The sequence below is a fragment of the Lutjanus erythropterus genome, chromosome 4 (assembly GCF_056507025.1).
Source record: "Lutjanus erythropterus isolate fLutEry1 chromosome 4, fLutEry1.hap2, whole genome shotgun sequence".
NCBI lineage: Eukaryota > Metazoa > Chordata > Actinopteri > Lutjaniformes > Lutjanidae > Lutjanus > Lutjanus erythropterus.
This window is the reverse complement of record NC_139320.1, coordinates 29,486,196-29,498,519: the sequence shown is the minus strand read 5'-3', so window position 1 is coordinate 29,498,519 and position 12,324 is coordinate 29,486,196. Positions and strand designations below refer to the sequence as shown.

Below are 12,324 nucleotides of genomic sequence, written 5' to 3'. Positions count from 1 at the left end.
GCCTGCAACATATTAGCATTGCTATAATGCTGATGTTAAGCAGGTGGCATAATGTAGGTCAACTCTAAAACAGAGGTGGCTTACAAAAGCAGCACACTTTAGTTCTCTAAAGCAAATTATTTTAGCAGATCTAACATCACAGATTGCACCGCAAGTGTACCTTTTAATTGCAGTAAAAGTAAAGTCACTTCTGAAGGCTTCAATACAAATATAGACTGTACTAAAGGTTTGAAGCTGATGAAATGACACAACTGTCTTTTTTTAAATTTATCTGACATAAATCTGCCTAAATGTAGACTGAATTGTTACAGAGATGAAATGGCCTGACATGTAATTAAATACTGGGTAATCCCCACTCATCTGTGTTCACACAAAAGTTGCACATTGAACTACTTCAGGGAAATGAGACTCATGCACCACCTGAACATGTGGAACTGATTGTTTTTGCTGTTGAGGATGAACTTCTTTTAACGTTATTTCCTCTAATCACAAAATCTCTACAAAGTTTGAAAATAACTCGATAACTCCTTTTTTTGCTGCAGAGAACACTTTTTATATAGTATAGTATAGGTGACATTTTCATTTAGTTACTTAGTTTATTTTTTATTTAAAAAAAAATAGAAGTTCTGCTCTAATTCATTCCTCAGTGTGAACTACTCCACTTTTATCAAATTCTCATCATTCAAGTTCTTTAAAGAGCTGCAAACTTTCTTCTAACCTCATTTAATGTTTCAATTAACTTTCAAGTGAAGATAAAACCAGTTTAGTCAGTGAATGGGCAGAGATCTTTTCAGTTTACAAATATCAGAACTTTTTTCTTTATTTATGCTTATGACACATCAAACTTTCAAGGCTATATTATCATGGGAAAGTCTGAGCTAAAACCAGTAAGATGACATATAAAACTGAGTCTGTGCAGGTTTTCAAAACAAAGATTGAAGCACTTTTCAAGGTACCTGAACAAAAACCTTCCAGACTCTCAAAGCCGGTCATCACATCTAGACTGTTCCCCCTTATACCCACAGCAATAAATGATTTTTTTTAAGGCTGGCTAACAGACACAAGAAAAAAAGACAGACACAATCAGAAATATTTTGTAAGGAAACTTTTATGTGTGCTTTGTGAAACTCACTTATCATTAGAGACAGAAGGCGTTGCAGTTTCCAGTACAGCAGATAAGGTTTGATATTAAAGAGTACAAAAAAAGGAAAATCACAATTCCAGAGTTCAATTCTCTCCAACCTCACAGGGGAAAAAAAAGAGAAGGGGGGGGGGGGGACAAGCATTTTGGTCCAAGTCTTTTCCTCTCAGTTCCTTCCCTGTCTGTCCCTCCCCCTGTCTACCCCCTCCTCTCCCTCTGACAGCCAACAAACACTGGAGAAATCTGTTGTTTAATTTAGATAGGGAACTTCTAAACTTCCCCCAGAAGTCAGATTTCGAACACGTTATGATTGCATAGTTTTTTTTTTATTTTTTTTACATAACAATTTCCTTTTGTTGGAATATTTTTTTTATTATTATTTGCACATAATGGAATGTTTACATAAAAGACCCCTCCCTCCCCGATCTGTCCCCTCCCTCCGTCCTTGCAGTAAATTTGCTTCCCTTTTCTTCGGGGGGGTGGAGGGGAGGGGGAGAGAAGGGGGGAGGACGTGGGAGAGTAAGGTAGGGAGAAAGTAAGAGGGACACGGCGGTAGGGCACTTTTTTTTTGCTTCCTTTTTTCCAAAAGTCACACTACTCATCACCGTGGTAACCCTAAAAATCCAGGAAGTGCAGTGAGAGAGCCTTCATTCAGCCAATCAAATGCATCCATGACATGATGTATATATATTTCTGTATGTGCGTGGTTTCTGGTATATAAAACTGGACTAACTTTTACTACTACAGTCTTAGCTATCATATAAATGTATAGTTTTTGTATTTAAATAAGCACCCATGAGGAGAATCGTTTCACAGAAGCAAATATTTGTGGATAATTATGTCGCCTGTCATGGGATTATACAGGAGGCCTTTAGGTACATCAGCCTCAACTTGAACTTTTTCCATGAGTATTTTCCATTTGCAAAGAGAAATAAACCTGAAAAAGATGTCTGGAAGCTCAAACCTATCCACTGGTGAAACTGCTCTCTCTGTGTCATCTATCATTGGCTTTTAAATTTCTGTGTTTTCTCATTTTCTTTTTCTTTTTTTTTTAATAAATCTCACTCTGCTTCACCCTACTGGAAAGCCTGTGATCGATTATTCTCAACAACTGGGACCATGTGTGTCGTTCTTCGCACTGAAAAAATAAGTATGTACAGCGCCGAGTCCCGCCGTCCCACCCGACCCCATTCGTCACCCACCTGCTCCAGAAAATAAACAAAGAAAAAAAGAAATGAACAAAGACAGGAGGAGGAAAAGAGCTGAGGTTAAACAGGTCACCTTATCCAGCAACATGGGAATTATGGGTAAATATGTCATTTATGTCATCTCTGGTTGGTCAACACCCCCACCCCTCCCACCCTCCTGACCCCGCAGCATATATCTCTCTAGGATCTAATACACAAACCTCGCCAGTCGCCACGCCAAAACCCCACACCGCCCCCCACCCCGAACCCCCTGGCAAGAAGAAAAAATTATAATAAAATAAACAAAAATTAGCATAAGTATCAGATTAGCTTGTGTCCCCGCCCAATCCCCTGTCCTAACCCCCCCCCCAATCCCTCCCCGGTTTGACCCCACAAAGGCAGAGAGGGTGAAGCTAAGGACCCACACTACAGAGCAACTGTCCCACAGCTGCCCCTGGATATGCCTGTTCATATAACAACAAATTGACCTTGATAACTGTCAATGCGTTTTACGACATAACAGAACTGAAAACGTCCGGCAGAGGCTCAAACCTAACTACAGTTCAATCAACAAGCTCTGTCTCAAATATTTCTCATGATTTCTAAACCGGCACACGCAGGGGCACCTCACAACCACCACTCAAACTCTTCCAAACGCACGACTCCTGGCATCTCCTCTGCACAAAGAAGAACTCTCTACCCCCCCCCCCCCCCCTTCCTCCTCTCCCTCCCTCGTCTGTCCAGCCCTCCTCTTCCTCCGGCCTCCTCTACAGGTCGCTCTCTCCGTACAGGGCGGTGGAGAAGGACATGTAGTCGAGGGCTCCGGGGACGCCATCAGGCCCTGTGTAGGGCGCCATGCGGGCGATGCAGTACTCCGCCTGGTCGGGGGGAAGCTCCCTCCTCAGCTCCTCAGCCGTGATGTAGTTCTGATGGAAACCGACAGAGGGGGACAGTGAGCGATAAGCATTAAAGGGCGACTCCATCTGTGTTCTGTTCCAGGTTTTTCAAACGCCATTAAAAAGCTGTGATGTAGGTTTATATTGCAACGTCATCATGCAAAAACCTTTCACCTTCATTTTTTGAAGGGTTGCTAAACATACGTACTTTGACTAAAAGTAGAGGACTACAGGAAAACTATAGAATGATATAAAAAACACACACTTACCTTATCAGCGGCCAGGATCTTGAAGGAGGCGATGACCTGGTCTGCTGTGTCCGTGTCGGTCGTTTCCCTGGACATGAAGTCGATGAAGGCCTGGAAGGTGACGGCGCCGCTGCCGTTGGGGTCCACAATGCCCATGATGCGATTAAACTCGCTGTCGCCCTGGCAACCGAAAAAACAAAACAAAACGGCAGGTTAACCCGGGAGAGACGGCAGTTTCTACTCAGACATGTAGACACAGACAGAATGCGACGCACAGACCTTCGAGTGTGTAAAAAAACATCGGGACCACCATGATATAGACTGAGCCAGTCAACAGAGGTGAAAATCATTATCAGAGAGTCCCAATATTTTATTTCACTCTTTGACACATGCAAACACATACATGACACGATCACTGATTAAGGGGTAGCTTCAGTATTTTTCAACCTGGAGCCTGTTTTCCCATGTTTTGGTGTCTAATGGGGACAACTCTTTTTTTACATTGATCCAGTATTGAACGAACTACTGCAGCTATAAAGGGGCTGCAATGTAATCCTTATGGGCAGTGTGCCAATTAGCTTCTGTCCACTGACCGGGTCAGACTTTTTTTCTAACTCCTTGATTCCACTGGGCATGCAGTCCTCTTGCCATGGGTAAGTACTCTACATGGGCAAACTTTTTTTTTGTATATTTGTGATTGCGAGTGTAAACTGGGTGTTTTATTTTGAAATCTGACTGAATTTCCTATGTTGTTCCTGCGTCTCACTTCCTGTGTGCTCCATCAGCTCTGTGCTGCTTGACACAGCGACTGTCAGAATCAACACGGAGAGCTGCGTCCGTTGGAATCACAAGCAGCGCATAGAATGGCCGCCATCAGCCGCGGTGCCCACGGCGCAGCTGTAACATGACGCAGCTGTGTCCGGTGGAATCAAGCCGTCAGTGTCTTACGAGAAGGATCCCTGCAGCGATAGACCTTTTTGTTTAACCAGAAACAGACGTTTCATCTCGTTGAACTCTCAAGATTTACAGAAACAGTAATTTTAGTATAGTAGAACACACTTTGTTGACAGAAACAAAACAAAACTCACTAAAAACACCTTGGTTTGTGTTTCCACTGTTCCAACAAATGGTTAGTTGACATAAACCTTTAATTCTGCAGTCAAAACACCAAATGAGACTTGGTGATTGTTGGAACAGTGGAAAGACGAAAAAAGATGTTTGATTATAAAATAACTGTTTCTATAAATGGAGTCTGGTGCCTTCAAATTGAGTGATAAATTGTCAGTTTCTGGTTAAACAAGAAGAATCCTACTCTTTGACTCTGTAGGGATCCTTTCCTTAATGTTGTCAGATACTTAGAATAACAATCTGAGTCTGTCAGTGGAAAAACAAGCACTTTTAGTGGATGCACGGTTCACATTTGCAGCCTGATTCATGGCTGACAGCTGCAGTGCTCGCAATATCGGACCAATTTCAAAAACTGTTGTCGCCATTAGTCACTCAGACATAAAGACATGAGAAAACAGGGTAAAATATATCCAAGTTACCCTTTAATGTCAACAGGAAACACAGACAGATGAGGGTCTATATGGTCTATGAAAAATGACATTTTCCTTCAGTCAGTCGGGCAGAAATGCAGCAAGGACATAAGCAACACAGATGAGACAAAATTAGCTGAGCAGGGAGAGGATCAGGGAGAGACAGCAGGGTGCCTGCAGGTGTCAAATATAAGAAAATATACTTACTGACACAAATATACACGAAATTGTCTGTAAATATATTAAGGTGATGATTTAAAAAGATGATTTTTTTTTTTGTGCCAATATCAGTCTAACATGATAAGAACGATTCAAAGCCTTTAATGACTTGTATGAGGCAGAGTTTTGACACCTTGTTTTGTTTTTAATTTGTCAGACTAAACTGAATTAGGATATTATTGGACCTGCAGACACCCTGAGAGCGCATCATGCCAGCAGCAGCAGTACCAGGCTGTTTCCTGTAGAAATGAGTAGAGCCCGGAAATCATCTGAGACCATCTGTCCTGATCGCTTCTGTGGACCGCCACAGCACAGCAAAGGCCGGGGAGGGGGAGGACGGAGGAGGGAGGGGGGGTGAGTCGACAAGGGTGGAGTCAGATACAAGTGGCAGAGACGAGGAGGAGGAATGAGAGGATGAAGAGAAAGAGCAGAGTGAAGAAATGATGCACAGAAATACAGAGATAGAGAGAGAGAGAGAGTGATGTTTGGGGAAGTGAAAAGAAGATAAAAAAGCACAAACAGTTAACAGTGAAAAAGTCTCGGAGCAAAGTAAAAACCTGACGGACAGACAGACGAGGGGCGGGGTCTCTTCAGAGAGTGAGAGGGAGCCCGGTCGAGCTGAAGCAGCACAAAGCAACAGAGACCCCAGGTGGACAAACAGAGACGCAACACCTCACTGCGCTCCATGCTGACGGACTGACCCTGTCTGACCCGGAGCTTATCAGGAGCCTCAGAGCAGGAGAACTGACTGATCACTCAACAGTGTTTATATTAAGTGTTTTTTGTTTTTTTTTTAAGAAAATATACAGAAAACACGATCAATGAAGCAATATATAATCTAAATACAGCATCAAAATAATCATTGTCAGAATATATTCAGGTAGAATATATATACACTATATATATATATATATATATATATTATTTTTTTTTGTCTTAAAGCTGTACTTTGTGCCTTTTGTATTATGTGTCCTACATGTATGCATCTCACTGCTGCAAAATGAATTACCTCACTGAGGACAAATAAACCTGATGATTGTTTAATATCCTTTTTTTTATGACAAAGAGGATATTATAGTATTTTGCCTTGGAATTGCTCAGAATTAATCTCAGAATTACTACTAACTACTTCATCTATAATCAAGCAGTTTTGACTCTCAAAAGCAGAGATTATGATCTGTTTTAAGGCAGACTTCACTGTCTCACATCATTTTCTTGTTCTCATTTAAAGGCTGTGTTAAAGATTCATTTAGAGACAAATAGCATATTACAAAGAAACAAAATGTGACAGAACTAACTGGTAAGATGTAAAATAAAGAAAAAAAAAGAGTTTAATTGTACTTAATAAAACAATCCTCATAATTAAGACATATTTTAAATTCTTATGCACTGTATTCTTGCAGGTAAGTTAAGTGATTTACTCCGTCTCAAAACACCTTCATCAACATATTTTTAATTCTATTTCTTTAATTTCTTATTGTTCTTAGCAAACCCCTTCTGCTTTTATGACTTTATGATTGCTTGGTTTCATTGTGCATTGTTCATTGTTTTTGCATTTGTTTTAATTTACCTGCTTTTCTTTCATTGTATAGTTTTTATTCTCATTTCTTCACATTATTCTCTTCTTATTCTAATCGCCTTTCACTGCACTCCTTGTATGAAATGTGTTAAATAAATGAAGATTGTTGTTTTTTTTGTTATAATGTCAAGCAAATGAAAAAAATAGGTCTGTTTTAATGTCTCAAAACCAGGAGAAATATTTGTAAAAACAGTGATCATAAAACCTTTATAACTCAGAGTGGTATAAAAATGATTGGTCAGTTATTAAATTGACAAAAAAAAAAATCAACATTTTGATTCATTATTTGAAGCAACTGTCTGACTTCGTCATCCCACTTTCAAAGTGTAAAAGAACTAAACAGACACTGTGGCAGTGCATAAAGATGTTTTCTGCATCAAACACTTAAGAGAATAAACAAACTAATATTTTAAAAGCAATATTAAAAAATAATCAATATCTTTAAGCCTAAAAGAGAGAACATTTTGATTATCTGAATCAGTGATCTGGTTTCTGCTCTCCTGCTCAGAGTCCTGACAAACACCTCCTCTGTCCCTGCGTCCCGTCCTGGAGCTCCTACCTGCTTGTCGTTCTCCACATCGTAGCCCAGACTGATCAAACAGGCCTTGAACTCCTCGGCCATCAGGGCCCCGCTGTGGTCCTGAGGTCGGCCAAACACCAAATCACAGAGCGCCACGTCATGAGGATGAACCAATTGTGACACGGGGGAGATGGTGGTGGGTGGTGACCGTATGATCCACAGCATGCAGGATGATGGAAGAGGACATGGAGGATGGAGGGACAGACAGACACACAGACATTCATGGATGTTTAGACAAACGTCAACAGACACAACTCGGCAGGTGGCCGTGATGGACCCATGAAGACCTCAAACGCTCAAACAACCTGTCACTTTTGTGTCTGCATGAGGCGACACATCTTCTGAGATATCAAAAGGTTCTCGTGTTGTGCGACCAGACACACTGACACAGTTGGACGGTGAGTGACCCACAGGGACGAGTGGCAGACAGTCCTGAGTGTTTATGAGCCACCATGACAGACAAAACAGTGACACACACACACACACGGTGGTGTGAGATGGTGAGTGATGGCGGCGGTGTCCTGTCTCATCCTTCTGAGGTTCAAGAGCTAAAATCAATTATCAGGTTTGACAAGGTTTTTTTTTTTTTTTTTTTTTTTTTTAACATCCAATTAAACACCAGTTCTGCAGACAGATGGAGGATCTTCAAGGATATTCAAGTTAAACAACAAACAAAATGTTCTGACTACAATTTAGATGAAGATGAAATTTATATTCATCTGTATAACCAGGGGGAATTTCTCACTGGAAAAAAATGTGCACGGCAAACTTCAACTTACAACAGATTTGCAACAAGAAACCCTCAACTTGAATAAAAAACAGTCACCAACAGCACCGGAACACCCTGATATACTGTCTCCTCTACTCTGCTAACACCTCAGCACCCTCTTGTCTCGCAGCGTGTACTTCCACCCTGTGCTCTCCTTGTAAAACATCGGGATGAATACTCACACGTTTGGCTCCTCTCTCACCCCCTAAGGCCTAAACATTCATTCAGTCGTGTTACACATTATTACAGAAACACAAAATGTTCAGACAGGAGGTCAAACTATTTAAACTGAACACCTGACCTCTTTATATTACTATAAACTCTATGAATAGCAAATATTCAGGTTGAGAGCTGAAGGTGGTTTATTCCCTCTGGTGTGTGCTGTGCTGCATTATTACTGTTATGTTTTATTGACACATTTTGGCACAGACCTGTGTATTTACTGGTGAAGTGACATGCATACATGTGTCAATATAACAATAGCTGTGGTTCCATCCAAATGCATCACAAATTTTAACTTAATTTTGAGTGAATCTGCTATTTAAAATGCAAATGAATGCTTGTTTCCATCCACTACATTTATGTGATTATTAAGGGTTGGTTCTTCGAGATAAGCAGTAGGTGGCGCCAATTCAATTTTGCCATTTTCTATCAACCTTTTATAAAGTGGTACTTCTAAATGTGTATAAAAATGTTTAGACTGCGACTAACTTTGAGTAATGCTGGACAGTAACTACTGTGTTTTTCCAAAGCATCGTAATCAAACACATTTTTAATGATAATAAAAATTTGAAACAGTAATACTAACTGTTGGGAATTTTACTGTAGTTTAAACTGGTTATCTCGTCATCCCCAAGTGGTACAAATGTTTTATTGAGCTGGTTTTTTTGCTCCTCAGGTAAAACCAGCAACACCAACAAAGAAAAGCAAAATCCTCCTTTGCTCCCAACCCAAGTACAGCACTAATTCACCTGACAACATTTTTAACACTGTGATTTTGTAACTATAAAAAGAATAAGAGCAGTGTAATAAATAAACTGCGGCCCTAGAGCTCGGGCCCCTGACCTTGTCAAAGTGGTTGAAAGAGGCACGGTACTCGTAGAGCTGCTCCTGGCTGATGCCCTTGGCGTCACGCGTCAGGATCTGGTTCTCTACCTCGTTGATGGTTCTGGCAATGGTGGTGAGCAGCTGCTCCCAGCCCACACGGAGGTGCTGCAGGGAGGACGCAAGGGAGGCAGGAGGGGAGGAAACATGTTATACAGTGTCCTCCAGAGAAGAACAAGCATTCTGACAGCAACAAAGGATTCATTTGACAAACCTATCTTTACACGGTAATTCTCTCAATGAAACATCTAGAAAAAACATGCTGTTCAACTTGTAGCTAGAATCAAAAATAAAACAGGCAGCTGCATCGTACAGAAGTGTCCTACTCTTGTGGACTTTAGCAGTAAAAATAGGTCAGAAATGCAAGAACATAACTGATGACTGAGTGAATTTACTCGTGTGTGTTACCTCCATTGTGTAGGGAGTGTACTGGTTGTCAAAGATGAGGGCCTCCTGGATGAGCTGGTGGTATCCCTCCAGCGTGTTGATTTCGGGCATGTAAGACATGATGCTCTCCTGGTACTCCTTCAGGTTGGTCAGCTGATCCTCCAGGGTGCCATTCATCTCAATGGATATCCTGCCGATTTCCTGCCAACACAAACGCACACTATTCACCATCCCGTCAATGCTACGAATGTAGTTTATACATTTCATCCGGCATCAAAAGCAGCACAGTGTGAAAGCTTCAGAAGAGACTCACACGGGAGACTTCATCCAGCAGCGGATGACACATTTGAACAAACCCTTTCTAGTGTTAGCATCTTTGATAAGACCCGATCCTGTGACTTCAGCGGAGATAGATGCATTTCTATCTCAGTGGAACACAAAACATCAGTGCTCACAGTGACAAGTGACAGCAACTCAGTTTAAAAAATTATCCATGAGGATGTTGAAAAATTAACAGTTTAATGTGTCCTCCAAAGTTTGTCTGTGGTCTGAATTGACTGACACTCCTGTACCGTGAGCACACTGCATATGTTCACTTCAGTGTGTATCTGATGCACCAACCAGCATGCATTTCAGTGAGAAATCTACATTTTTTAAATTAGTCACCTCTTATTCCCACTGTCTTGTCCCATTAAAATAGCACAGCTAACCAACGGAGGCTGGTAACGAGTTGAGGAGACAAAATCCAAAATGTAAAGTTTGTATGGAAATACATTTTATCTTTATAGATTATATTGATGCCAAATTGAAAAGGAGAATGTTGACATATGACGCCTTCTATCTGTGTTTCTAGAGTTATGTGTTTTTGCAGACACATCAGGAATTGTTAATATGTCAGATTTCTTAAACATAACATTTTCCCCAGAGAGTGCAGAGAACTTAAGTTTAATTCAAGCTGCTAATGTCTATATTTTGAATGTTTTATCACCACAAGGCTACGGAAACACTATGCAACTGCTAAAATATGATAAGATTGTCTGATGTTGACTGTGATCAGTTATTGGTTTGATCATGGGTTTACAGTCTAGTCTTGTGTGTGTATTGATTACAGACAGTGGATAATCAAGCTAATTATTAGTCCTTATATAATGTAATCATCACTTCTTGTTAATACACCACTGGTTTTGGACTTGGTGCCCTACATTTTGCTGCAATACCCCAATAAAATGTTCCTTATCAAAGGCCAAGATGGCCTTGTCCCAAAAATGACTTAACTCCAGGCCTGATAAGCTAAATTACTAACCTGCACAAGTGAGTTCACCTGTCTGAAAACTGAAGCACACTCATGCCCGTCTAAAATACGACGGTTCTGAATGTTCTCATCACTCCTAAACCCTGCTGACTCTTTGCTCTATGAGCTCACTGTTTCACAATGTTGGCCTGAAAACTGTGACAAACTACACACAGCTGTGTAAAGATGAACCACTGCAACACAATGGTGAGCACTTGGACTGACTGCGTGGGCTAATCTGTTACCTCCATCTTGGCCTGTATGTAGGCGCCAACCGTGTTGGCCTGAGTGGCGAACTTGGCTCTCAGTGAGTCGTTGGAGTTCTGCTTGTGCAGCTCATCCTGCAGGGCTTTGTCACGCTGCGGCACCATGCCCATCGCCTGGAAAAAAAAACAAAAAAACACAAACACACAAGGACATTAGAAACACACACAACTGTAACAGAAAGCACCTGTAACACACACACACACACACGCATGCACGCACGCGCACACGCACACACACACACACACACGCACACACGCACGCACGCACGCACGCACGCACGCACACACACACAGCTGGAGAAAGTCATGAAATCATCCAGACACCAGGTCGGGCAGATGACACCATCTTTGGCTCACTGTAGTTACACTGATCCATACAATCAGTCTAATCAATGACCACAAAAGTGCTCACATCATTAAACAAATACTGGACAAAAGGTTCCTACTCATGGTTCTGCTCAGGGGTGAAAGTAAGTTGAAGTTCTTGTCGCTACAACTATTCCAACCTTCATCGGTTCATATTGTTCGCCTTCTGCCCCATTTCATGCATCCATGAACACACGTCTTTAACTTACATCTGTATGGTGTCGTGAGAACATCACAAATTATTTATCTAAATGTTCAAAGTACCACAGAATAATTGACAACATTTGATCAAGTGTCTGTCTTTGAATTTTCATTGGGTGCATAAATTAAAAGAGATGATGAGTAAAATGTCTCAAAATGTTTATTACAATGTGTACAACAAAATGGAAGATGTTTTCTTTCCATCAAAACAAAACACTTTGGTGTTCGTTTGCTTGAGGCAAAAATCAAAAGCACAGCAACAATAAATCAAACGCACTGTTCCAAAGAAAACTGACTGTTGTTTATGTTGACCTAATCAGTCAGATGCGATTTGTTTTTTGGAGACGTGATAGTGATAAGGTTTTTGAATGTGGGTTCTTTACAGGCAGCTGCTGTCCTCTCTTTCCAGTACTGCATACTGGCACTGAACCTTTTACGGATTACCAGACCGTGTCAGCCTACTTTCACCCCAAGATTTGAGAAGAAAAAATAGACCTGCATCAAGTGCTCATAACTATTTTTGGTTTACTACTTCTGTGTCTCTGAACTCAA

At 41.1% G+C, this 12,324-nt stretch overlaps 1 protein-coding gene across 6 annotated transcripts in view; it reads right to left on the bottom strand.

Moving 5' to 3' along the window:
• Positions 1–1,574: 1,574 nt before the first annotated feature.
• actn4 (actinin, alpha 4) overlaps positions 1,575–12,324 on the bottom strand; it is a 74,914-nt gene continuing 64,164 nt past the window's right edge. For 2 of the 6 annotated variants that reach the window (XM_084717562.1, XM_084717561.1), the window contains exons 17-22: positions 11,185–11,319; positions 9,670–9,849; positions 9,223–9,369; positions 5,458–5,523; positions 3,494–3,652; positions 1,575–3,254 (exon numbers count right to left, since the gene is read on the bottom strand). In XM_084717562.1, coding sequence (XP_084573688.1) covers positions 3,096–3,254; positions 3,494–3,652; positions 5,458–5,523; positions 9,223–9,369; positions 9,670–9,849; positions 11,185–11,319 — 846 coding nt within the window. In that variant the 3' untranslated portion in view covers positions 1,575–3,095. Of the gene's footprint in view, positions 3,255–3,493; positions 3,653–5,457; positions 5,524–7,367; positions 7,449–7,985; positions 8,370–9,222; positions 9,370–9,669; positions 9,850–11,184; positions 11,320–12,324 lie in introns of those variants that run through there. The other 4 variants (XM_084717559.1, XM_084717560.1, XM_084717565.1 and 1 more) reach the window with 3 other exon arrangements.